Raw genomic sequence first — 27,524 nt, 5'->3', positions numbered from 1 at the left:
GGAATTAATCCTTTGTCACCAAAAACAAAAGAGGAACAAATGCCCACAACTACTCCCTGGCCCTTACTACCTATTGGTTATTTCTAGAGCAGAAAGAGAGTCCTCCAGTCAAATTGCTCACAATCTGCATTTATATAACAGAATAATCTGTATCAGGAAACATCAGTAACTGACTGTCTTACCTTTTCCTCCAATTTCATATCTTTAAGATATTGACTCATCACGTTTTTTATTAAATTCAATGTTTCACTTCTGTCACTCATTGTGGCAACCTGATCTTGAAGATTCTGGAGTAGGCTCATCACTTTGTTGTACTCTTTGTTTCGGTCATGGCATCTGTCAGACACGAAGGCCATTTGCTTTTCCAGCTCACTTATCCGACCAAAGTCAAAGATATTTATGGTATCCTAAAATATAAAGATAATGCTTCAACATATAAAAATCAACTTATCTACATTACTCTTGTGTAACAAATAGTTATTGCAAAATATTGAAGACATGGGAGTTAAGAGATCTATAAATATATGCAAGTTCTTCCCTAGACTGTTCTACCTTACCTTTGGAGGTTGCACAGAATGAAAAGAGTCATCTTGTGGTTCAGGAACATGAACAGAATCATCTGTTTTCTGTATTGTGCCAATTCTCGTCCAGTTCAGTGGAGGTAATAATGAAATTAAGCCATTAAGCCCCCAGAACCACAAACCTAGAACAGAAATAAAAAGCAATGTGTATTCAAAAGAATTCTCCATTCCGACTGCTTATATCTACAAATGGTGCTACCTTCAGTTTGCAAGGCAGGTGCCACACAATGGACACTGCTCCAGTCTAAACAAACATCACCACGAGCCAGCTTTAAAACTTTTTAATCAAGTACTCAAGAATATTAGGAAACATTCATCAATCCCACTCACACAGTTGTGAGGCAGGCAACTTGCACTTCTGTGTAGCATGGTACAAGCCTAAACTCATACTACTGCTTCCCAGGCACCTTGGCCACCTCTGCTGATTAAGACAGGCCACATTTTCTGAAGGCAGATGTAAATGCTGCTCTTTCTCTCCATGGAAAATATGTTGCATGATACACTTACTACATATCACATTGCATAAGAGCTAATGAAAGTTGGAAGAAACTTAGACTTCTGTGGAAATAAAATAGCATGTCACGAGATTACTTATTTTGGCAATGTCTTAGTGGGAAGTAGAAGCATTTTCCACACAGGGTAAATTCTTTCCTTGTCCACCCTTATACAGAGGACTTTGAATCCCCACTGTGATTTTCAAAGAAGCGTCATCTCCACAAAATAACTGCAAGTTTTTAAGACTCACAAAGACATGAAACTGCTTTTCAGAATTGGCCCAGCACTTCTGGTAAATACTTCAATTTGTTTCATTTCAGTTGACAGCTGGCTGCACACTGTCTACTAACCACTCTAAAGTCAGCAGTATCTTAAGAAACTAAAGCACAGTCTAGAGCAAAGGAAAGACTCTGGATGAGTTGTTAAAAACTTAACCACACTTCTATGGAGACTGACAAAGCAATCAGTACCCAGCCTACTCTTTCACTGCTACTCCTATGAAGGGAGGCAAAGAAAAAAGGACTTCAGTGCATTTACTTACTCAGCCACTCTTTCTAAAGAGCTCCATGCAATTAAATCAAGGATATTGCCTTTGTGACAAGGGGAGAGCTTGTTGACTTGTCAGTACCCTGGAAACTTGAATTACTGCCCTGTTCACAAACAAACTTGATTTTTTCCAGTTCTGTATCTTCTTCATAAATCAACTCAAAATGCTATTTTGGAGCAGCTGTAGTACACACACTGATTTGTGTTTTAAGTGAACAACTGACATACCTAGTAGAAACAGGAGTGGGATAAGAAACAGTAACCACCTGTAGTTCTTTGGAAGGCATCTAGAGAAAGAGAGCACAGTTTACAATGAAGAACACATTTACCATAATTAATTTATTTCTATTATAACTGAGTAAATAACTTGTTCACAAAGCAATTATTTCAAAGGATACACACCTTCTTACAAGAAACACCTTGAGCAAAGACATCAGAGTAACAAGTTGATACCACCCAGTTCTAAGCAACCTGAACATGCCAGAAGCTGCCCTCCCTAGAAGACAAAAGGTGGGAGTGTGAAATGTAATTACTGCAGCATATGTTCAAAGAAACCAAGCAGAGGGACGTGCACCAGTGGTCAACAATGCTTTGCAGAGTGGAGAAATGCATGAATAAGGCAATGCATGCAGCTTACTGACATCTAGATACCACAAGTATGACAGCATTGTAACAACAACTACTCAAAAATGTCAACAGCCATGCAAAGAGATGAAATGCTCATTTGTTATGACAATGCTACCTCACTAAAAATTCAGTATTAATGTCTGAACACACGTTATCATACACTGGAGACCTCAGTATGCTCCAGGAAACACACAAATTAGCAGCAGCAGTCTGTGGTAAGAGGAATACCAATATAGCAATTGACTGTCAAACCAAACACACCCCATTATTCTTGACACCCCATATTCACACACTCATTCCCTCTGGCTAGTCTCCTCTAATGCCTGTGAACAGAAACACACCCTCTCATTAAGCATATTTTGGTCAATAAAGTAGCACATGCATTTCAAGACACAAAAGCTACAGCATAAGCACAGCTGCGTTAGTGTAAGCCCCTGCAGTCCCCTAATTTGCCAAAAGGAACAGGCAATGCACACACACACACACACAGATTAGAATAGTAACCTGGAGAGAGAATGGCCAGCCAAAGTAGAGACAACACCTTCTGTGACACAAGCCATCCCGTGGCTCCTGCTGTTCGCAACACGTGAAGCATAAAGTAACCTGGATTATAACAAATGAACTCCATGTGGTAACAGACACAAAGGAGCTGCAGGTTCTCTTCTCTACATGCAGTGAAACAGACTCAGTCCCTGCCCATCACATGTTCTGCAGAATTTTAAACCATACCTTTCAGTAATCTCAAACTTGGTTCTTCACTACTTTAAAGCAAAGCAAGCCACTAATAAATATGAAGTCAAGTAAAACCAAGACAGTTTAGAAACTGAATTCTCATGGCCAGAGATAAACAGACTGAACACTGCCTGTGCAGTTAGAATACCACTTTTCCAAAATCCAAGTTTACATTTTGTAACATGTTAATCTAACAATGCCATGCAAAGTGTAGCAGAGAATAGCAAGGGTACTACCACTAAAACAAGCTTTAAGCACATCCTTACTTTAAAAGCATCTTATTTGTTCAAAATTATACATCAAGTTCATTATCTGGGTTACTGTGCAGAAATAAGAACAATTAAAAAATTTAAAATTCCAGTGATGTCTAAGAAATATTGATAAATAATAGAAAGTATTCCCATTTGGAAAGTTGCAAGCAATAAATTTACATTAAGCTGAGTGTTCAGTAGGATAGTTCTTTATCTCTTAAAGAGAACAAAACTACCACCACCAACCTCCCCATCCAATGCACTGCAATAAAATGCTGTAACTTAAAGCCTGCTGAGGCCAACAAATACTATGTCCAAGACTAGGATCAATCGTTCTACAGAACAAACTACACGCAATATGTTTAGAAAATAAACCTACATTCTTAGATTAGCAGATATGCCTGGGTTAATCTGAGGGATTATAGATATACCAACCCAATGTTTTGCAAATCATTTAGGTGCCTGAAGTGTCTCAAATCATTTTCCTTTGCTGAATAAAGAGCACTCAACAGATCCTTGATGTCTCTGTCATTCAAGCTAGGGAACGCTCATCTCACAGGGTAGATTCTATCCCTATACAAGATTCCTGTAAAAATTGACTATCACTAGAACAAAAATAAAATGTTAAAACTCCTTTATTCAAATAATCTGCATACCAGTATCTCATACCTTGCTTCCATTTAGCTTTTCAACCTAGCAAGCATACATATCTCCCAAAGTGCAATAAATTAAGCTGACTTATTCCTTCTAACATATGAGGTGCACATTACCCTACACCTTATTTTCACTAACAGATAAGTAGCCTGTCAAGCTTGTACAAAAGCCAAAATCAGAGCAAGAATTCGGACAGAAGAGGTGTTAAAGAAGTTAGTTGTCTAGGCACTTTACATTTCTACCCTACTTTGATAGATGAAGGAAGGAAAAAAAAAGGCCAAACACAAAACATGTGTGATTAACATTGTGAGATTGCGATGCAAAATAAAAGCAAACAAAAATGTCCAAGTCAACCTGCAGAAGAAAAGGTGTGCCAAATGGTCCTTGCTACCCTTTTAGCCCATGAGGACTGCATGTGGTCTGTGGTGTACATTTCAAGATGTTTCTTCCCTTTACAGTCATCACCTGTTGGTTGTGGTAACAGTTAATTAATGGGATAAAGCCAGGATCAAGTCAACATTTGTTACAAGATAGACTTGAACAAGTCTATCTCACATCATCAGTTATCAACCCAAAAACTGCTAAGCAAACTTCAGGGAAGGAAACTTGCTGGGGGAAATACTACAGTACACCAGGGGATCACCATCCCCCCCACATTTAAGTTACAAACCAAATATTTACTTTGTAGCTTCCACAGTGTCAGGGGCTGTGTGACACTGCTATTACAGCAACAACCTGGTGTAGAGCCCAGGACTGAGACTACATCAATCACTGTACTTACATATTGATTCCTCATTCACACCTAGGTGACGATCTTCTCTGTAGAACTCCTTTACATTCATGCTTCCACAGTAGTCTGAGTGAGCTGCAACACATCCAAAAAGCACACACAGGTTCTAATTACCAAATTCAAAGCTTTTCATAGACACAGATTTTAGCTAAACTGGCTTTGTTCACTATTAAAGTCAGATTACTCTAAGGAAACCTGAAAAATTATGAAGAAGCCTACTCTGCATAATCTTGTTCCTTCTTTAAATATCAGGGGGCCTCTTCAAGAAAATCCTTCTGCTTCTTTTCAGATAGCAAAGTTTGTAAAAAAAAAAAACCCAACAAACAAACAACCCCTCATCAAGTAAGTCGCTGTTCCCAACATTCCATCAAATGGGTCAGCCATTCATTACATATTTGTGCTGATTTTAACAAACTTGTTACAAGAAGGAGAAGAAAGCATTAGGAATTACAAGGCTCTGAGCAGAGAGAAGGAGGAGAGCAAAGTTCTACTCACATGCAAAAATCAGTTCCCTTCTGCCTATGGCAATTTAACCTCACTTGTAGAGCAGGTATTATAGAAGAGAAAGGACCAAAGGAGAAATGAATATTTTCAGGGAAAACAAGATGTGCTCTAAAGTAGTGCAGAGTGATGAGAGCAGTCTGAGTTTTGCAAGACATCTAAACAAGCTTTAAGTGCACAGCAGGTTTAAGGGTGGTAAGAGAGAATGAAAGACATTGAAAAATTAGAATTTGACACTATCACCACAGTTTTTAAAAATCAATTTAAGTTTCTCAATTCAAAAATTACTCTCTACCACTTCCTACTAAAATCAACATGTGGATCTCATATAAGGGAATCTTGATACTTTCAAAACAGGAGAGGTATGAGAAGTGTAGCATAAGTGAAATAAAAACTGAGAAAGACAGGAGCCAGCCAAAAGACTATAGAAGAAGAACACCATAGTGCCAGAGATGAAGTCTATCAGAAAAAAAACCCAATATACACACTCTGTCTTTGTTTGCAGACCAAGAAAGACAACTGAAAAGGTACCTTTATATTCATAACCCAGCTTCAGCAAAACCATTTGAAATAGTTGCACTAATAGTGATGCAAAAGATGCTGCAGTATTTTTGACCAATCGTAGAATCTTACTCATGTAGAAATATGTTCCTCCTATTGAAAAAAACAGTGTGAATATGAATTATTCATCCACAGAAATATGTACTTCTGTTCTCTGGTCACCATTAGCTTGTGTAAGAGTGAGGACAAAGCAGGGAAAGCCTTTAGCCAAGAGTATGAAGCTTCAGAAAACGTGTTTCGAAAAGTCTGTGTGTATTAGATATTTCATGAAAGCTCTTGTGAGAACTACACACCCTGGATAATAACTTCAAGGCAAAATGTATAACTTCAGCAAGAACAGCTTTGCTTAGTTAGACTGCAGAACTCTAAAACTGGAAGTCAGGATTCCCCACTGAGGTGAACTGCTGATCTGATTTTGGGGTCACAGTTCCAAAGAGACACTACAGTGTTATTCTGGATTTGAAGGAGTGAGGACTGCTCACCATCTTCCCTGCTCTTACATCAGAGGAAGTTCCTACAGAGGTCTGCCTGAAGTGCTAGAGACACACCCTTCTCCAGAGCCACAGGAACAAAGCCAAAATCCACCACTGCCACTGCCCTAGACTCAGCCACATCCCAAAAACCTGCCAGTACTGTGTGCCTTTCCCCACCCACACACCCCCAAAGTTTGACTCAAACCCCTAGAATAACGTTCAAAGGAATGTACAAGGATGAGGAAAACTCTGGTGTGAATACAAACTCAGAAGTACAGAAAGAGTTTGCATGCAGTGCCACTTTAAGTAGTTGACTGTTCAAGTCAAAAGATCTGAAGTCACACCATATAGCTCAAACAGACTTAATTTCTTTCTCTTGTACTGAAAACAAACTTCATTCAAGACTTAAGAGACCTACAAAATTCCACAAGTGGTTCCTTTCTAATTCAAGGTCATTAAGGAAACAAATCCTTTCTGGTAACAGAGGACTATCAGTAATCAAGAAACTCCAGGTGCAAGAGGCAGGCAGACATGGGCAAGACAATGAGGAAAACAATCCATTGAATGGAGATGGTCTTGGAAAGGCAGAATCTCATTTATACAGACTCAATTTTTCAAGCTTAAGGAATGTAGTCACTAGAGTGACTATTTGGAATCAGTTTTTCCTTTTGGAGTTCAATTTTTCATGAAGTTGATATTTAGCTTTTCAAAAACACTATAAAAAGCTGCAAGGTTAAAAAAAAAGAGGAGGAAAAAAGGAAGTAGAAAGCCCTCTCAGAGACTCCCCTGATAACACAAGCACTGCAAAGTAACAATTTTGCTCAACCTTGGAAGTTCAAATCACATAAGGGACAAAAAACTGCAAACCAAAAAGCACAGAAAGTTTGTATCTTGGAAACTATGACTAAATATTTCACAGGCAGAACCACACAGATCTGATGTCAGATTAAGAGACTTACAATCAGTGCTGGCTGGCCAAATAATTTTATAACTTAAGATACCAGGGCATTTGAATTTTGTAATTGTTTGATTCCAAGAGCAGCACTGAAAACCAGTAGATGATCATATACCAGAATCATATACAAGTACATAAAATTTCAACTGATACGGAAAAAGGTATTTCAAATAAAAGCTGATCTCTAGAATTCAGTTACTGGCAAGTTCATCAGGGTTGGACAGATGCTTAAATATACTGTAGAAATGAAACACAAGAGGAAGTAACTTACTAGATGCATGTTTCTGGCTCCTGTCCCTAGTGTAGATCCTGGAGGATGGCACATGGGAAGGTGAGTAGGCAGTGAGGACCTCCTTCCTCTCTGACAGCATGCTGCAGTCACTGCACGTGTAGCCGTTCAGCGTGGGCTGCAGCTCTGCTGCTGCTATGCCACCGTTCCCCTGCAGCAGCGTGGTGTCACTGCCTGAAAAGAGAGCACAACACCCATGGCAGCACTGCCAGCACCGGGCCTGGCCCACAGAAACCATGTGCAAGGAAAAGCAAAGGGTACTTACCTTTGGGGTCACCTTCTTCATCAAGGCCTGCAAATGAAAATTAAAAAAAAAAAAAAAAAAGAAATTGGTCCCAAATAAAAGAAAGACCTGAATTGAATTACAATATCTGACAAACTCAAGTTAGAAGTCCCACTAATTTTAATACTTCAAAGAAAGCCTCTAAATGGTTAGCATTTAATGTATTTTGCAGCCCATCAGAGAAACATCTATCCAGACCTTACTGTAGTAGGGTTATAGCTGTGAAAATCATCCCACCACAGAAGGGGTAGGCAAAGCAACGTGAATGCCAACTGCACCTTGACTTAGCTCCCACAAGAAGTTAAAGCAGCGTATTACAAGCTTACAATGTTTCTGCTGCTTGGTAACTACTTTGATACTACTGTATTTAAAATTCTGTTTTAAGAGTCAGGTTATCTAAAACCTAGAATGGGTTCTACCAAGATTGACACAATTCTTCCCACGAGGACTCTGGGAAGGTCACAAGTGTTCTGACTGGAAACAAAGAGTCTGAATTGGGAGATATAACAAATTGCTGAGCTGGTTGTACACAATGCTTCACATAGACAATACTTTATATAGACAACTCTCATATTTTATCTTCATTGAAGAGAAAAGGTTCCAGGAAAATACATTTTGGTATAGTTAAAAAGCCAAACCAGCCAGCCACATACAAAAATCCTTTTGGGAAATTCTGAAATGCTACTAATTTGAAACTTTCATATTAAGGTATCTTAAAAAGAAACACATTTCTGCCTACAAACAAGTAAGACAATGCTTTTCCTTTGACTTTTCAAAAACAAGTTATATGTTTACCATTCTTTCAATACAGAACTCAGTGTACATTTTGAAGAAAGCAATGACAGGAGATAATTATGGCATTGCATCACAGAAGTGTTTATGTTTGTTGGCATATTAACTTGACTGTGAATGTCTTGACGTTAACCATGCCAGTAAATTAAATATACACACTGGACCATGTATTTCCAGTGGGCATCTTAGCAAACAGACCCCTAGAGATGAAGTGCAAATGCACACATGCTTGGGGATAGGATGGACAACAGGTGCTGCAAAGATCATAAATTTATACACACCAAGCCAAACAGTTTGCACAGTTTGATACAAGCAATTATTGCCTACCCCAGAAATGATCAACTTCTGTCTGTTCCCGAATCAGAGACTCATCCAATATAGTGGATATCATTGATGTATCACTGGCATGGCTATTGAAACTGCTCTGGCTAAAAATAGATGAGCTGGAGAGATTTTTCCTTGGCACATGTCTTCCACTGCCAGACTGCTTGCTCATACTTCTGCGTTGCTTTACCCTAGGAAACAAAGGCAAGTAAGACATAGCACCAAAGACACACATTTCTGTTACTCTCTCATTTTATTAATAAATGAATTAACAGTAATTTCAACACTGATGTGATTAAACAGAGCAAACAAGACTTAAAAGGAAGCCCTTGCCTTCAAGCACCTATATTTTGACGTTTGTAAAAAAATTGTCATTGCAAACCACATACTGAAGATAAATTTCAGAGTATGGTAGCAAACACCAAGAACAAAAAATAAGACCTGTAGGTAACCTTTCTGCATTACTGTGTTCAAACAGCAAGACTCAGGGTTTACTAGTGATGACCAAAAATGCTTACTTCGAATGATCCCTGAAGGACATGTTTCCAGAATAAGAGCTGTCATGAAGGGAATCACTCTGTCCATCATCTGATTTACTGTATCCTCCAGCAGCCAACCGTAAACTACGCCGTGACATTCTGGGTGAATCAAACACTGGATCTATTTTGTTCTCAGTCTCAAAATCCAAAGCAGATGAAGAATAACTCGAACTGCAGTAAAATAAGAACACCAATATTACTGGGAGAATTTTCAACCTGGTAACAAACAGGTTTTTCAAGCTAGTCCAAGTTTCCATTAAATGCAGTTTATTCAGGGTTATGGTACAATCCCCACAGAATATACCAAATAACCAAAATAATCTAGATATATGTAGATATTCAAGGTTCTCCTAGGCAATTCATATTACCAGTTCTACAACTGAAAACAAATCACAGAAAGAAACAGCCACCATGGAAACCACATGTGGAGTTTAGCTAGAGCATGCACTCATTCTTTTGGGACCAACTTGAGAGTGGAAGCCATTCATGACACAGTTTCTTCACCATGCCTAGCAGCAAATTAAAAATGACACACTCCAAGTTGCAAGGCAAAGACTAATTTTCAGTCTAAGTTTATTTTTGTCAATTTTCTGTTTGCCAAGTCTTTGTTTTGAGAACTGAAGATCCATATGCCACATTACCCTGAATTTCCACCTCTCAACAAGTAGGAACTTCCTCCCTTTAAGATACTTAAAGACTTCCCTACTTCAGCTATTTCAGTTTAACAACCATTACTTGCTTTTAAAAAAGTGGTTTAAAAATATTTCCTAATTTAATGCAAACCATTAGAAATATTTAACTCAGAATTAACAAAAAATGTATAGAGACTTCAATTTGTTTTTCTCCACAGAGGCAAGTTTACACATAGACAGCCTTCATGTCGTTGCCCCAGGAACTCCACATTTCGGCACGTGATTCTCTCAGAGCCTCCATGAAAACTTACAGCGAAGACAAAGCAGCAACACAAGGCAAACACAAACAGATTAATCTGAGGAGTCTGTAAGAAATACATTTACCAAAGCAGAAGTTCAGCCTAAAGCAGAATTCTCATACTTACAACCAAAGGAAACATTCAGTTATGTAAGTGAGCAGAGGCTGCTGGCACAGGGCACTGCACAGCAGGTCAGGTTCTAGAACTGCTCAGCCCTGTGACCCACAGCATCCAAATGCTAAGTGCTCTGGGCCAGCTTTCATAAGGACTCTGTCCCCTCTTGGGCCACAGGGATATACAGAGATGTAACAGCACTTCAGTACTCCTGGAGGCTTTGCTTGGTTTTTTTAAAAGAAGAGATAAGCAAAGAATTGTTTATGACAGCAGCTCTTTCTCCCCAAACAAAAACAAACAAGCATATTAGATCTGAATGAGTAGGTTCTCCTGTGCAATCTGTATTTGAAATGGAAGCTTTCCCTTTAAAAATGCATACAAATAGCTACTATAAAATGTACTTGTGTAAAAACAATTTAATGGAAATAGTTTTCTCAAACCATTATTAAAGATCTCAGAACATCACAAAGTAATAATATGGTAAGTATTGTACTGCTTCAGCATAAAATTAAGTTAGCACCAGAAGGCCTTGAAGCTACACTTACAGTAATGATGAATTTCTGATAAGGTGGTGCTTTTGAAATCAGTTTCTTCATTGCTCTTCAATACAAAGAAAAGTATGTAAGATGGGGCTGTCAGAGCATGTCAACTGCACTTCTTTTGGCTAAAAACCCCAGACAACACACTGCTGGAAAACATCTCATGGCTCAAAAACCAGCCGGGCATTCAGCCCATAAGGATCAGACCAGAGTCTGTCCAAAGTAGCTGCTTCTACTACTAGAAGCACAGATTTGATGGCACGGCTTTGGTGCTGTGTGCTGGATCTCACTGGTCTGCCCTGACAGCACTGGCACGTGCAGTGCAACCCTGTGCAAGGCAGGAAAGAGCCTCAGCACAACTTAACAAACCCAGCATGTACCCTAAACACGTTAGGCTTGTTAATCCTTGCTTTCATTCGGCTGGAAGAGGGAGAAGAAATAACATGTTGTCTCATGTACTCAACCAATTGTAGACTAAAGAGTTTAACTTTTACAGTTTTCAAAAATGCTAAACATAAAGGACTCATACTCTGAGAGATATGAAGAGAAAATATGGGTTAATTGTGGCTCCTCCTGCTGTTATTCTGAAAGGGTCAGACCCACAACAGTTTTCTATTGAGTCCCTCCCTAAACAGTTGTTTCAGAACTCAGTTTTGCTATTTACATTTGCCACACGGCATTTGCTTTTCCTCATCTTCACCCCACGTATCTTACAGACACTCAATTCACAAGAACACAAAGTACACAGAACAAGCTGACAGCTGTGACCAGCCTCAATTTGTTTCTGTTTATGAACACTTGCTGTTACCAAGTATCTCAATGAGCATTTATATCAATGTGGGTTGAATAAATAGTTTGAATTTGAGCTCTACTATCTAAAAAAAAAACCAAAAAAAACAATAAAGCATCATGGAATCTTTTTAACAAAAGGGGCTTGTCTCTCACACAAGGTAATAATTCTCTTCACATTATTTCTCCTCTGGCAGCAGGACAGTACCTAGAAGTCTCCTAACTTGCCATCTAACTTCCCATGTTTGGGAACACAGCCTTTTTTCTTCTACAGAAAAGACTACAGTAAAACCACTGCCTTTTCTTTCAAGGGCCAGAAATGAACCTGTACATTCATTGAGTAAGAATGTCCTAGACTTCAGCAGGTTATTTTTCAAGTAACTGGAATGAGAATGAGGTCTGCCAATTTTAGCAGGTCTATAGCTTGTCTGAAGGACCTGAAGTGTCATTTATTTATCAATACTCCTTGGAATGAAATGGCAGTGATGTTCTTGACTATTCAGGATAACAGGCACATGCAATACACCTACAGAACTACAACTGAACAGACATCTTCTTACATGGACAGACATATAGTCAATACAGAAACATTCACAGCCTTTCTAACCAGGGGGCATTACTTACATTAAGTGACCAAGAACACTACCTCGAATTGTTTAGTTATTTCTTCAGTCAGACCCAGAACACACTTAAAAACCTCAAAGGATTTTATTCAATTACTGTGCAGAAAATTACATCCCAGTTGAATGCTCTGACACAGAAAATCAAACCAAATTCTTATTGATTTAACCCATATTTGTGAAGAAGTGTTAAAGCCACCCAAACTGACAACACAATTCAAAAGATGATGATGACTAAAAAGAAAGATCAGTCATAAGAGTGGGGTGTAAATTGTATGTTGACAGGTGGGTGAGATTCACAAGTTTGACTTACATTTGGAGGAGGCTAAAGATTATTTAGGTATATCAGTTAAATGTTTTTCTGATTTGGGCTGGAGGAGTAGAAGCACAAAGTAGAAGCACTACAGCTATGAACACACAGTGATTCCTGTGAGTATTAACGTAAGTTCTATTAATAAATCATAGCCAACTCTATTAATAGCTTTGTGGTATCAAACTTCACTGTACTGCTTTCTTCAGGGCTACATCCCAAGCCAATTTCTTTAAAGGAAAGATTCCATAAAGATTGAATTGTCAAAGGCAGAATAAACCATATTAGAATATAAGCAAAACAAACACAGGTGAGGGATAAGAAGGAACAAATTTCAATAGGAAAATGGTTCTGATTAGCAATTTCCTCAGAGTCTTCAAATATTGTTTGACCCAGAGTAGGAAGAGCTACAATAATAGATGTCGTTCTGCATATATAGAGCAAGCAGAGGCACAGCAACAGTCTGCACAAGAGACTGTGGTTTACTCTCTTGACACCCTGAAAGCAGCGTCACATCAGTGTTCCAAGTAGTTTGCTCCTGTTATTTTAACATTTGGGGCTTCACACAATTTTATAGAAGGAGCTTGCCAATCCTTCTTTTCTACATAAGGAAGAATTACAATTAATTAATTGCAACCTAGTTTAACTATACTGGTCTTTGTTAATTCTGTTATTAAACTTCATCTTACCCAGCTCTATCCATTTCTAAATACCTATGCCTAATAGTTTAACACAGTGAAATGGCAAGCTGGAAAGTTTCAGGACATATAACCCCCTCACAACTTCTCAATTTTTCAAAGCAGTCTTCATTTATGCAGAAAGACAAACACTCAGTTGTCCCCTAAATAAACCCCACCAAAGTCATAATTAAATATCCTCCAGATATCCAGTAGGATTTATCATTCTCCATCTTCCTTTCTACTTGCCCGCTGTTTCACTGGTTGAGAATTTTGGACAAGAATACCACAGGAGTTTAACCTGTCAGGAGTTACAATAATTCAGCCAATCTTTAAGGTACATTTGCAACACAAAGGTAACTAAACTCACTCAGTAATACAGAAGTGAAACTGCTGCTGGATATAAGGCACGTAGATCACATTTCATTGCCCGGCACACTTGTCTTGAAATTAGAAAACCCACTTGTATATAACCAACATGTTACCAATAGTTTTTCATTAAGTTCAGGAAAGATTGCAATTGAATTGATGCAACACAAAACACGTCACATTTTGCAACACTATTGACAATAGGCTATAGCTTAAAAAAAAATAAAAAGCCATGATCCCCAACAGAAAATGGAAATGTACAGTTTTGGAGCCCACAAAAGAAGAGAATTAACTCAGTAATCTCTTAATGCTACAGTTTTGCCAACTTCTGTTTTATCGGCAAGTAGCCAAGTAGTCTCCCGTCTCTATAATGGATTTTAATAACAACACACAATAATGACGTACAGAGGGAATAGAAAAGCAAATCTCACACTGCATCCTAATGAACAATTATTTTTTAAACTTAAAATTAGCTAAACCAATAACTCAGATCACTGAAATATTCTGAAGCAGGTATATATCTCAACAGCAGGAAAAGCTCAATAGATTAGAACAGCAACAATCTGCTACATTAATAGTAAAAAACTCAAAATAGGCATCACAACACTTATTCTGAATATATAATACAAAAACTACCAAACACTACAGGTAGTTTCTAGAAAACTGAAGTGATTTAAACAGAACAAAGATACGAGGAAAAAAACAAGATCATTAGAAGATGCACAAAAAGATACAAGGAAAAGCAAGTTCATTAGAACACAGATTTTACATTCACCCAACAAGCAGCTTTGCTAAAAGAAGTAATCAATATTTTCCTTCCAGCCAAGTCCCACACTAGCAGCAATGAGTGTGCAAAAATCAGTGGTTTAAAGTGAAAGTGGTCCCAAGTCACAAAAGAAAGCACACACCAAAGTTACAAGACACAAAACATCGAAGAATTTTGAGGGCATATTTATAGAAATCCAACAGCAGTTGTAACTAGGCGGACACAAGTTATTCATAGCAACTAATAAACAATGAGTCATTATCTTAGTCATTGTCCTGTTAGTTCAACATTTTCTTTCCTCCAGTTAGGACACAGCACTTGTTTTCAAACCAGACTAGAAAAAGCCCACTTCTTTGAAGAAGTCAGCTACTTACCATGAAAGCTCAACTCTCCAGATTAGCAACATTCAGAGAACAGACAGTTTGTCTACAAGAAGAAAAGGGTTCTCACCTGAGTGCATATGTATAGCCAGTGTTCTCTGGCAGACATTGGGGAGGGGTGTACGTGTGTAGACGTGAAAAGTCCATGTTGACAGTTTCAAATCATACTGTAAAAGGTGAAAATAAAGTAATGCAATGACTTATAATTACATAAAGTCAATCAAGGAGCCCTTGCACTGTTCAGCCTGTGTTTTTAAGCATTGAATAAAAGAGCTATTACCAGAAACATGGAGCTCTCAGTAGTGGAGTAGTATTGCTGCTAGTGCCAGGTATCCCTTATCATTACTACAGGAAGCTCAGCGTATTTCTGGCTGTGACCTTCGTTATGATACCCTACTTTCAGCTGTTTCCAAGTTCTCTGGAAGTTCTCTGGCTCAGTTATGAGCCAAACTCCTATCACAACCAAATTACAACACTTCCACAGGAACTACCTTATGCTGGTATCCCCTAAAGAAGCTAAGTATAAAAATCTAAAGAACCACACAGCCATGCTTCAGAGATCTCTTCAAAATGTGTTTAGCTTTGAGTGCCCTCTGAGCAAAGCACAGGCTGCTCTGTGCACCAGGTAAGGATACTGCAGATGAAACCTGAGAAAGTTTTTACATATAGTCAAATAACTTTACTCTAGCACTTTTGAATACCATCCACTAAGCCGTGAGGGAGTATCCTTCATTTCACATAATTTATTCCTGTCATTAAAACCACTGAATACACACCCTAGCAAAAGAGCCAACTGCAAAGTGACTCATAGGTTAGAATTAGGCACATTTTCCAGAGTGCCATCCCCTTCCAAAAAAACAAACCCAAAGCCAAAACTACCAAATCAAAACCACCCAAGTAACACTTGTAAAACTTTCCATGGGGTCTTTGAAAGGTATTACAGCTTTCAGAAGAAAATAAAAGCTGATGTTGTCATATCAACAAACTTGCAGAGCTGCATGGGTGACTACTTGTGGTACTATGAACAAACTGACTTGCAATTTCACAGTATTGGCAAAAACCCTTCAGCCCTCCTCAGTTTTATTAGCCAAAGAAAATTTTTTATTTTGCAGAAAAGATTCTTGGATGATAGCTTATTTGTAGTTAACAAATAGGGATTTGGCTATTCTGGATTTGCACGGTTAGCAAAGCAGAATCCTGGCTACTTGCAGATTATCTATGGCTCCTGTTTCAACAGCAGTAAAAGATACTCCACACATCTGTGATGACATATCTGAACCAGGATAAAAATATCCCCAGCTAATTTTCATAATCATAACATCAACCAGCATCTCATTTTGGAGATGCACTTTACTATGCTGAAATAAGGTTTTATTTTGTACAGCTACATATGCATAAGAAATGGGGACAAAAAGCAGGTACAGGCAAAAGCAGCTCAAAAGCAATCTGTACACGTAACATTAAAATGCTCCTAGTCAGTCTACCTGTAGCCTCCACATCCTGAGGTCAGTAAGGCAGGAGGGTATTTCCATGACTACTGAAGACTTAAAAATATTAAAACTTCCGGGCCTAAGCATTGTAGCTTCCTGAATCCAAGCACCTCCAAGCAAAGTGGAGTTAATGAAAAATAAGGTCTTCTGCTATTTACTTTTTTTTTTTTGTATTATAGAAAACACATTTCCATTAAGTGATACTCTATGTTCACTTCATTTGCCCCAGAGCCATAATGTTTTCACTAACTTGTATATAAATTTATTGTTTGTTTACAGGAAGCTTAAATCAGTAGTGCGGAAGTATTAGCAAAACAGCCTCATTCTTTTGCTAGAATGAGCAGCAAATTCTGTTGGAATATGTAACAACTGCTGCCTTACTTTATCAACAAACAGGAGCTCAATTTAGCACATAGGAAATGGGGAGCAGAGAGCAATGGCTCGCCAGGAACAAAAGTGGAAATATTGTGAATTTCAAGATGAGGGATGCTGATACCATCAGAGTGCACTTGTATTAAAGAATAGCAAAGCAGGTTTCTCAGAGGTATGCCTGCTGAAGCTGAAAACTATGATTAAGGTTGATCTATTTGAATTGGTTCGTGCCAATAAAGATTTTTAACCCTCAAGGTAGAAAAACCTCATTCAGTTTCCGCTGGAGTTGATGTGCGTGCTTAGCGCGCATCATTTCATCATAAAACCTATTTTTTAACTGGCAACTCAGTAGCTAATCCTTCTGACAGCAATATTTTCCCACATGGAAAGCTCAGCCATGCCAGTGAGCTCTGAGCAGCTCCCCAGCTCCTCCCTTTCTGCACTGCCCATATGGGCAGGGCAACGGCTGAATTTGAAAAACAACATGTTGGCTCAGTTTCTTCCCTATTCTTTTCCCCTTCACCACCGGTTCTCTCTCAACTTGATTTCTGAATAAATCAAATGCTAGAACATAAACAGTATTTCTTATGTGATAAGGCTTTAATTGTTTCATTAAGTTATTATAGATAAAATATGTGCTTGACAAAGGCAGTGCTAACTGCAAAGCCTCGAAGGTACTTAGGCGTAGTCTATTAATAGCTGGGTTTCATAGCACCCAGCTCTCCAGTGAAGATATCAGGTTTGCCATCTAAACACCACACTTAGAAATCACTCTTGGAAGATTTAGGGGCTTGGTTTGATTCACTGCTTGTCTGATGCTCTAAAATTAATTCTGACTCAAGAGGAGAAATCTCTACTCAATTTTTTTTCAAAGCAACAAAGCAGGCCTAACTGACTTAAAAAGAATTTGAAGGGCATCTTCAGAGATGACCCCCACCATTTGCAAAAATGGTGGTATTTACTATGAAACTGGATTTTTTAAGCCTGACTTTTACTTTAACAGCTTAATCTTAGTTATCCAGCTCTTCAAAACAAATGATCAACCCAATTTATTTAGAAATATTCTACACCTGTATTACAAAACAGACGGCGGAGGACACTGACTCTCTCTAATTTGTTCACCCATGTTTAACAGCACTCCACCTTTCATGTATAATCTGTCTTCTGACTTATGAAACTTTCATACACAACTGGAACAGAAAGAAACATTCTAATAAAATATTTTTAAAATCTTAAATCACAAAACTTGGCAGAGAACCTGAGAGGTAGGCACTGTACTTAGTTCCAGTTTGAACACTTCTGGGTGCCAACACCTTCCCGCTTTAGGTACCACAGATCTGTCCAGACTCAGTTTCATGGAGACTTTTAGTCTCAGCTTTGTTGCAGATTACCAGGCCCAAACTCTAAAATAGCCTTTTTCCCTTTTGTAGAAGCCCATAAACATCTAATACTAAGGTATGTATAGTGCAAGAACCAAGACTGTAGTTGTATAAAAGCCCCAAGTAATAAGAACACTTTGATAAGACAGCCCACAGTGAATTACGGGGAAGCACACAGTTCCACTGGAATGCCTCAGCTTACAAGCCAACTTCCATGCTCCTGCAGAGGAGACAGCTGACTATTTCCCTTTTTTTGGGAAGCAGACACAACAGTCATCCTAAGCATCATCTCTCCCTTGCAATTAAACTGAATCTGTGTTACAATAAATCAGCACAGCAGAAGGGCAGGAGAAGACAGACAGATTGTGACTCTGTCAGAACACAAGAAAGCTCAGGAACTCCTGTAATCAGTGCAGCAGAATTTACCTGCACACAAGGCCCTTAGCTATCTCCAAAGGACTTTGAAGCTTCTCAGTGACATAAGGCTGCACCACTAGTTCAAAAGAAAGCTTATCTGACAGTCACTTTCACAATCAGCTGGCCTCAACAAAGTCCTAGCACCATGGCAGCAAGCTTCCTGGCTTCCAGGAAAAATGATGAAACGCTCCACAAGCGGCCTTTTCGCATAGAAGCATCACAAGGCAGGGGGAGCAGCACCAAGCACTGACCGTGCACAACAAACACCTCACAGGGACAAAACAAACCCTCACTGATGGCTTTTGGGGTACACAGATCATGAAACCCTTTGTAACAAAGGAAATGGTAAATGGTCATTTCAAAAAAGGGACCCTGGCAGAGTAGAAATATTCACCAAAGTCTGTTAGACAATGAGAAAATTCCCAAGACAGCATTTCTTATTTTTTATGTTACAAGGGATAAAAAATGATACAATGAAGTCTTAGATATTGGTAGCACTGCTTCAAATAGAACCTTCACTATCCTCACATTTTAAAGCCAAGTAAGTTTAAGTCACTATGATTTAACACATTTGATGCCACATATGTAAACAAATTTAGGCAACCTATCAATAACAATGAAACTGGAACATGCAAACTCCATCAGTTTCTGAGAGCAACCCATTTTTTACTTGTAATTACAATTTTTATTTCTTTCTATTATTCATAATAACCAATAAAATCACTGGTTTTGGTTAAAGAACACAAATTCCTAAGTATATATACTCCACAAAGGATGTTTCACCATAGCAAGTTAATTGCTGGCTTGAACAGGCTGAAGAGCAAAGAGCTCCAAGCTAAATCAACATTTATTAAAACACACATTCACAAAACATCATTATTCCTTTAAAAGAGCAACCCAAGAGCAAACAAACAAAAACACCCACAAGTAATAAAACCGATATTTTACTAGATGCTACCATTGAGCATTACGGCACAGATCCCCAAGCACAGGTGTCAAACTACAGCGCGAACAACAAAACCCAGGTTCATCACAACACTGCACGTTCACATTGTGTACCTCTCGAAACGCTTTTTAAAGAGGGGGCTGACAAAAACCGGCCACGCATTCAGCCGCGGTGAAAGCAGCAGCAGCGTGCCCGTTCATTGTTTACACGCAGGGCCCCGCTGCCCGCTCGGGCCCGCTCGCACCGGGGCCTGGCCGGGCCCTGCGCGGCCGCAGCCCGCGCTCGGCGCTCCGCCATCCGCCGCGGCCCGGGCTCGGGGCGCGCTGCCCGGCGGGCGGCACACGCCGAGCCATCGAGCCCAAAATGGCTCCCGGCCCCAACAAAGCCCGCAGCGCCCGGCCCCCGCGCTCCCCGTCACTCGCCGAGTTTGAATTCACTGGAGGCGGCGGCCCGGCCAACCCCACTGCCTTAACCCCTGCGGCTCCGACAGCGGCTCCACTTCCCAGCCCGCCGGCGCACAACAAAAGGCGTGTTTTACCTCGCCCGTCACGCTGCTGAAACGCTTCACCTGCCCGATTAAACACCCCCAGTATTGGCGACCAAATTAAACCCCCACATCTTACCCTTTAAAAGCGATACCTGAATGCCTAAACGTCTACGCCTTATAAGCACCAAATTACGAGCCAGTCAAGCACCGTAGATTTAAGGGTCTCTAAACACCACCACATTTACTAACAGAGCAATGTAAAAAGCCTGCTAAGCTTGCCAATAAAACCCTCCGGCCAGCTCACTCGCGACGGAAAACACCCTGCAACTCACTTCCACAACACTGCTATGAAAATCAGCAACTAGTAATTCCCCCACATATGTAAAAGCAAGAATTAGACATTAGGATTCACTGGGAAAGTCAACAGAAGCATTAGCCTTGAATAGTCAGTTGCAAAGAAATGAAACAGAAACATTTTAAAAATTAGCAAATATTGAACTTCCTTTTTGCGTAATATTAAACTGAAAACCAGATGGTGAGATGGGGGGGCCTGCAAATGCTGCAGAAACCTTTAATTTGCTGGCTAATATTTTCCTTCCCCAAAATATATTATAAACAAAATATTTATAAAATGTATTTTATTTTAACATAGTATAATGTTAAATAAGGCAACGTAAAAAAAGGAACGCAAAATAAGGTAAACCGAATACTTTTTCTTCCCAGCAGATCTAAAACTTACTGGAACTGTCAGAAAACAGGTGCTGTCTCCAGTGTTCCTGACACTTCTACCCCGGTGGTCAATGAAGGGCAGCCAAACGTGAACATGGCATGAGGAACACAGCACTGTCACCTCAAAAGGAGCACAGCACTAAAATAGCACATTGTGCTGTAAAAACACGAGCAGTCACTCACTGGGCGAGCCGAACTCTTCTACAGTAAACCCGCCTGTTAAACAACACTTTCCCCACAGAAGCAGCTGCCCTGCGGTGACAGCCGGGGGACAGCGAGGACAGGTCTGTCTACCTGTGCTGGCCAGAGCACGACACCCATCACAGCACCTCATTCGTTACCTTTGCACCAAGGCTCGGCAGCCGCGGCGAGCGCCGGCACCAGCGCGCACTTATCAGCTCTTTCACAATCAGGGCAGAAAGCTGCAGGTTACAGCTTCTTCTAACAAGGAAACCCTCCAGGTGCCAGGCCCAGAGGGACCGTGGTAGCTGATCTTTCTCTCTCCTCCCAGCCAACAGCGCCGACCGACAGAACTCCGGGCTACCCAGGGGTCAGCACCCGCCCCACGACTCCAGCCCGCGGCGCCTCACGCCCCGCTGCCTGCCCAGCGCCGCTGCCCGAGCCAGGGACACCGATCCCCCGCTCGGGGGAGGCCGCAGACCCGAGACACCGCGCCCCGGGGGCTCCCACGCGGGCGGGCGGCCGCCACACGCGGCCCCGGCCCGGCGGGAAGGGGCGGCGGGCGGGCCGGGGCGGGGGCGGGCGGGGGACGGGTGAGCGCGGGCGGGGGGCGGTTGGCAACGGCCGGGGCGGGCTGAGCCGCGCCGCCTCCAGCCCCGCACTCCGGGGGCGACCGGGGGAGCGCAGCCCGTCCCTGCGTGAAGGGGAGAGCCGCGGCGGGGATTACCTGGTGCCGGCGCAGCGAAGGAAAGGCAGAGCCGGCGGCGGCGGCGGCAGCGGCGGCTGAGATTGCCCGGGCTCCGCCCGCTTTGCCGGGGCCGCCGGGAGCCCCCGCCCCGCCCGCGCGGCGCGTGCCGGCAGCGCCCCCTCAGCGCCCGCCCCGCGCGGCCCCTCACACACGGGCACGGGGCTCCGCTCCGCCTCCGCCGCCTCCTCCTCCTCCTCGGGCCCCGCTCGGGGCTTGCCCCCGCAGCCCGGCTGCCCCTGCCTCACCTCGCCTCGACTCGCCTCCCCCCTCCGCAAAATGGAGCTGTGGGAGCCTCTGGAGCCAGCGGTAGAGAGGCGAGGAGTTAACTCAGATTTTCACTCTATTGCTTGACTCATTGACTTTCCCTCACAGTGTTTCCTCTGTTTCCTTCCTACCCGGCCTATTTGGGATTTTCCTTCTCTTTGATTCTCCCTCCTCCGCTAAGACTCTGGCTCTAGCTCAGCACCCCTGGCCGCCCGGTGGGACTGAAGCGCTTCGGCTCCGTGTGGTGCCCGACCGAATGTCACCAGTGCCAGCATCGGGCCACAGAAACCTCCGGACAGCCACACGGAAAAGAAATCAGAGAATGCTTGGCTTGGAACTGACCTTTAAGCCTATCTAGTTCCAACTCCCCTGCGATGAGCAGGGACACCTCCCACTACACCGGGTTCCTCCAAGCCCTGTGCAGCCTGGCCTTGAACATTTCCAAGAATGGGACTGGTTCTTGGCAGAGAAGAAACAAGCCCCATTGTTCAAACACTCGGGGAACGTATGCAAATACATTCCATGCAGAGCCTGTGCCTGAGTGACTTTTTTTAAGCCTTCAGTCTCCCTGAGTCCACAGTTCTCTTGTGGGCCCAGCTGGCAGGAATAGTACAATGTCAGTGAATAGAACAGAGAATTTGTCACTTGGGAAAGGCTAACCAGGCCATAAGTTGTTATTTACTCGTGTGTGTGAGAGAAATGACTCAGCTTGTTGTGAAAGACTGGCTAATAAATATGTAATTATCAAATAATCCAAATGTTTGGATACAAATGAGAGAAGGCAGCTAATCCTTAAGAAACAGAAAATGCAAGATAAACACATTCACTTAAGGTATTAGCTGATATTGTTGTTGCACTGATTTTGGGCAATTTCTGTTTCTTATAGAAGTGCTTTGCTCCAGTTTTAAGATGCTGCAGCCAAAGTTGAGCTGACCCCAGTGACACTTGGAAGCAGTGTCTGGTTTGGTCAGATGTGCTGCCCTGCCCCAGTCTCCTCCTCCCTGCACATGGCTGAGTATTTTGCAGAATCAGTTTTCTGGCCACTCCTTCTCTTTCTGTACTTACTCCACACCTGTTTTCCTGTCTTGAGAGCAGATAATATTTAAAGGCTTAAGATACTCAGGGCAGAATCACCTCTTACTTTAAATCTCCTTGAAATTCCTTGGTGGTGTGAGGCCAGGCCCTCTCAGGGATGTTTTCCACCCTGCTCCCCTGGAGCCCAGGCAGGGCAGGCAGCACTCAGGTCTGGCAGGACAAGGCATGTTGTTCTCCCAGGGTACTGCCAGCTTCCCAGGCTGCTCTGACTTGTCCTGAGCAGTTGTTTTTGCATCACAACCAGGCCAAGAGGCTGGATGGAGAATGATGGCTGAAGCTCAGTTTTCCCTCCATTCCTCAGCTATGAGAGGCAATAGAGCTTGTTCTAAGTTTCCAGGATTTAAGGGGAACTTGGTCAGATGTCCTGGTTTTGTTAAAACAAACTGGTGTGTACAGGGAGTTAATTTTTCCACATTTCAGAAGAAACTGCTCTGAAGCAAACAAAAGTTCCTTCAAGGTTTCTCAGCCTCAAACAAATTCTGAATGTAAAGTGGGCTGACAATTTAATTGGCTAAGTTGAAGTGTATAGAGAAAAATTATTAGTAAGAATAAAAATTGACCACATTAACAATGTTCCATTTCTAATATTGTAGAGGGCAGTCAAGAATTTAGAGAGGAAAAAAAGCTTTCTTAACTGACACCAGGTATGGGTAAACTGCAATACAAGGCCAAACCAATCCAAGGACCACATTTCTCTAGTTTTCCCTTCCCTTCCCTTCCCTGTCCTGTACCAGTCCATGCCCGGCAGGCCAGGCACGTCCCTGCCACGGCACGGCCCGTCCCTTCCCTGACCTGACAGGCCCGTCCCTTCCCTTCCCTTCCCTTCCCTTCCCTTCCCTTCCCTTCCCTTCCCTTCCCTTCCCTTCCCTTCCCTTCCCTTCCCTTCCCTTCCCTTCCCTTCCCTTCCCCCACATTATTTCTCCCTTCCCACTATGATTCCCATTGCCAGTGCTCTTCCTGCAGTCACACCTAGCAAACCTGTTGTGCTCCACATTCTGCTCCTTGCTATCAAAAGGGGCAAATCCCCACAGTGACTGAAGGTACAGACTGAATGTGGCAGAAACCAGTGCAGCAAGGTGTTTCTGACTGGTGTACTGGGCATGGCACGCTGCTGCACAGCATGGGAGTGGTGACTTTGTGTCCATGGCTGGGCAGATCATCACATATATGTAGTAGTATGAAAATGACCTGAAATATCTGTAAATCTGATTTCTTGTTCATTAAAGAAAAGGTTTCTCACCACCTGCATCCGTCTGTGGTTAAGCTCAGCAGGGCCCTTTTCCCACACCCCTCAGCCAAAGGCAATGGGTGCTGCACCCAGAGCAATTGGGTTATCAGGTGAAGGGGGATGCAGAGCACTTCAGACCAGTTTTGCCACTGGGTCTCCGTGGTCCTGCCTTACAGGGGATTTCAGACATTAACAAGAAAAGCCGATTACAGCCAAGGCAGGCGGGCAGAGCAGCCGCTCTCCTCACAGCTCTCATCTGCTGCTTCAGCTCAGCTCCTGCTTCTCTGGGGGATTGATCCCAGTAAATGGACACAAGCTTGTTAACTGTAATTTTTGTTGATCCTTCAGATGCCTAATAATGAAGATTTTTTTTTCTTTACTTTTCTTTCTCTCTTTTTAAAACATGGTTAGATCTTCACATGGAGGGCGGAGACACAGAGTGGTCCATGATGTATCCAGCAGGACCAGCTCTGATCTACTCTTCTAACAAACAGTTGCTCACCTTCCCTTGCAGGGATCCTAACACAGATTCTGCAAATGAGACAGAGGCTTGGCTGCTCTCAAGCCAGCAGTTGGCTTTCCAAAGCCAAGATGTTACTTTATTTTTGAGGCAGTGCTCTGGTATGTTTGTGTGGTGCAAAGGGGGGTTCCCCCAGCAAGATAAAGCCTGTGCAACAGCCCATCAGAATTCTAACCTCTCCATATAGAACTATTATAGTACAATTTATTTATAATAAATAAATAAATAAAATAACTTTTACCATAATGGCATAAATACCTATTATGGTTATACTGTAATATAACTGGATAGTTTTATCATAGTACTATGTAGTAAAACAGTACTATAGACTATACTAATTATTTCTGGTTTCTCCTGGTTTTAACTTATTATTCCTTAATAGCTAAATTTCTCTGTGTAGAGATTAGATTAGAGCTGTGATCTGTTATTACAGCCTATAATAACTTTGCAGTTAGAGTTGGAGGTCAGTGTCTGGGAGCAAGCTGCTGACACAAGCAGAGAGGTGCATTAGGGCACCTTCTCGTGGGCTCACATGACCTTGCAGGGCTGGACACCTGCAAAGTGTCTGCAATCTGCCCCAGCATTCCTGGAAATCTGCAAACTGCCTGGATGGACTCACATGGAGGAGTGGATGGATCTGTAACACACTTAACCACCAGCCTCTCCTAAAATGCTCTCTGATGTAGACCCTATCTCAAAGTTTAGTTATCTCATTTGTCAGTGCCCTCTCAATGTCTAATTAATTTAATATATTTAAGGTAGTTAACAAATATATAAAAGATTCTACATTCAGTCAAACAAATGCATGCACTTACCTAAAAACCTCTGTTGTGCTGAGAATCCAAGTCCCAGGATCCTCCACAGCAGGTCTTCTGGCTTACAAGGACGAAGACAGAGGCCCAACTGCTCGTCACAGGAAGGGCAGGGCTAGAGGCTGCTTATCTAAAGTGCCTGAAAGTTTGAGATAACAGCTCTGCTCCCCAAAATTGCCTTAGCTTAAAAGTGACGTAATGCATATGGTGCCAATGACATTCTGTAATGTGCACTAACTAAATCTAGAAAATATAAGAGCTGATCTGGTCAAACAGGACAAAAACCCCACAACATTTCAGTTGAGCTCCTATTGATCCAGTAAAAGATTGAAGCTGAAAGTTGAGTCTCAAAGAAAATGACTTTAAATAAAGCACATCTGCAGGAGACTCAATAACAGTAAATTTTTGTAAAGGGATTTAAGAAATTTCGGTTATGTGAATTGAAATACAAGTAGGGTTAGCACATTGTCAAGTCCTACACCCAGAAGACCTAATGAAAGGCTGTAGTGGCAGATCCCCAGTTTGTCACACACACACAAACAAGATCAAGCTGGTGTTTAGCATGTCTCTAGAAGGACTGTTAGAATATTCATTTTAACAAGCTCTCCTGGCTCTGAAGAAAAAGCTGGTTCATTGGATAATGTGGAGATTTTTCTTTGTGAGGCATCCCACAACGGACTGCTCTGAAAGATAACAAAATGTTCAACATATGGAGGAAAAAAGAAATTCCCAGCCTGCTGAAGATATCAAGCTTGATGAATACTTCAGCTCTTACTATTTGTGTGCCAGCTTTAGAACATCTTGAAAAACTTTGACCAGATTCCACGTCAACCAAGAATGTTCTCTTCTCTCATCCCACATTTGAAGTTGGGTTTGCAAACATCTCTGCTTTAGATCACAAGAGTAATTAAAAGCACTTGACCAACATTTGTACTGCAGCTATTATGAGGCTGTTAATCAGTGGTAAAGAATCTACATTTTGTCAACATAAGAAGCTAAAAATATCATGCCTGTAGTAGTATCATTAAGTAGGATTTATTTAGGGGACTTTCAAGAGAACTCTACCATAAGAACTGGGTTCTTGATGCTGAAGTGAAACTTTAGGTTGTATTGCAGGAACCTGCTGCTTTGCAGTGCTTTGAAAGGCTATTTTGAGAACAAGGTCTCTGCTAGCATAGAGTCTATTTCCAGTTTAATTTAATTGGCTTTTTAATAATTGATTAGACTAAGGAAACAATTTCGTGGAACCACAGAATAGTCAGGCTGGAAGAGGCCCCTGGAGATGCTGTATGTAGTCCCACTCCTGCCCAACAGGCTCAGGCAGAACAGGTTTCTCAGGGCTGTATCAAGTCAGATTTTGAATATATCCAAGGCTGGAGACTCCAAAATCTCTTCGCACTATTTAATGTTTTTTAGGATTTTTACCTCACTCACATTGCCTTATGTTAAATTTATATTTTATATATATATTGCCTTGTAAGAACTTTAGCTGTCCCTCCATTTACAGTGAGCTAAATAGTTAATAGTTTTTAGTCAATTAAAATGCTGCTCAGTACAGGAACAGCTGTACTTCAGCTTTTCATTAAAAGAAAGCTGAACTTCAAAGACAGTACAAAGGGCCTAAAATGAGTATCCTATTCTACAGGAATGCACAATAGCTTTGGATCCATAAGAAACTCCTCAACTATTCTGTATCATTAGTGTTATTGTCCCTTTTTGGAGAATTTTCAAAGCAAGCCAGTGTTTTGTGGAGAAGTGGCCAGAAGTTTGACTGTGCCTTTAAGCTAGGAATAAAACTTGTGTGTGTAATCTGTCTCAAATGTTTCTTTGAGAAGGCAAGTAGATATTGCTGTAAACAGATCATGGTTTGGTTAACAACCATGTCACAGGCCTGAAAAGGTAAAGTTAGGTCAGATGGACAAACAAACACAAGCACTTCCTACAGCATAAGGAGCATGAGCAACCCCCA

General features: G+C 41.5%; 1 protein-coding gene across 8 annotated transcripts in view; it reads right to left on the bottom strand.

The window, feature by feature from the left end:
* Window positions 1-25,674, bottom strand: part of SUN1 (Sad1 and UNC84 domain containing 1) — a 32,984-nt gene extending 7,310 nt beyond the window's left edge. The window contains exons 1-14 of one of the 8 annotated variants that reach the window (XM_009091842.4): window positions 25,559-25,674; window positions 14,959-15,055; window positions 9,373-9,564; window positions 8,858-9,045; window positions 7,721-7,747; window positions 7,438-7,629; window positions 5,709-5,831; window positions 4,668-4,751; window positions 4,241-4,351; window positions 2,754-2,852; window positions 2,025-2,118; window positions 1,851-1,909; window positions 558-703; window positions 183-407 (exon numbers count right to left, since the gene is read on the bottom strand). In XM_009091842.4, coding sequence (XP_009090090.2) covers window positions 183-407; window positions 558-703; window positions 1,851-1,909; window positions 2,025-2,118; window positions 2,754-2,852; window positions 4,241-4,351; window positions 4,668-4,751; window positions 5,709-5,831; window positions 7,438-7,629; window positions 7,721-7,747; window positions 8,858-9,045; window positions 9,373-9,564; window positions 14,959-15,035 — 1,617 coding nt within the window. In that variant the 5' untranslated portion in view covers window positions 15,036-15,055; window positions 25,559-25,674. Of the gene's footprint in view, window positions 1-182; window positions 408-557; window positions 704-1,850; window positions 1,910-2,024; window positions 2,119-2,753; window positions 2,853-4,240; window positions 4,352-4,667; window positions 4,752-5,708; window positions 5,832-7,437; window positions 7,630-7,720; window positions 7,748-8,857; window positions 9,046-9,372; window positions 9,565-14,958; window positions 15,056-19,605; window positions 19,748-21,049; window positions 21,241-21,615; window positions 21,730-25,558 lie in introns of those variants that run through there. The other 7 variants (XM_030229507.2, XM_018915903.3, XM_018915902.3 and 4 more) reach the window with 7 other exon arrangements.
* Window positions 25,675-27,524: the final 1,850 nt, after the last annotated feature.

Source organism: Serinus canaria, chromosome 14 (genome assembly GCF_022539315.1).
Source record: "Serinus canaria isolate serCan28SL12 chromosome 14, serCan2020, whole genome shotgun sequence".
Classification (NCBI taxonomy): domain Eukaryota; kingdom Metazoa; phylum Chordata; class Aves; order Passeriformes; family Fringillidae; genus Serinus; species Serinus canaria.
The sequence above is the reverse complement of the archived record's forward strand: the minus strand, read 5'-3'. Positions and strand labels throughout refer to the sequence as shown.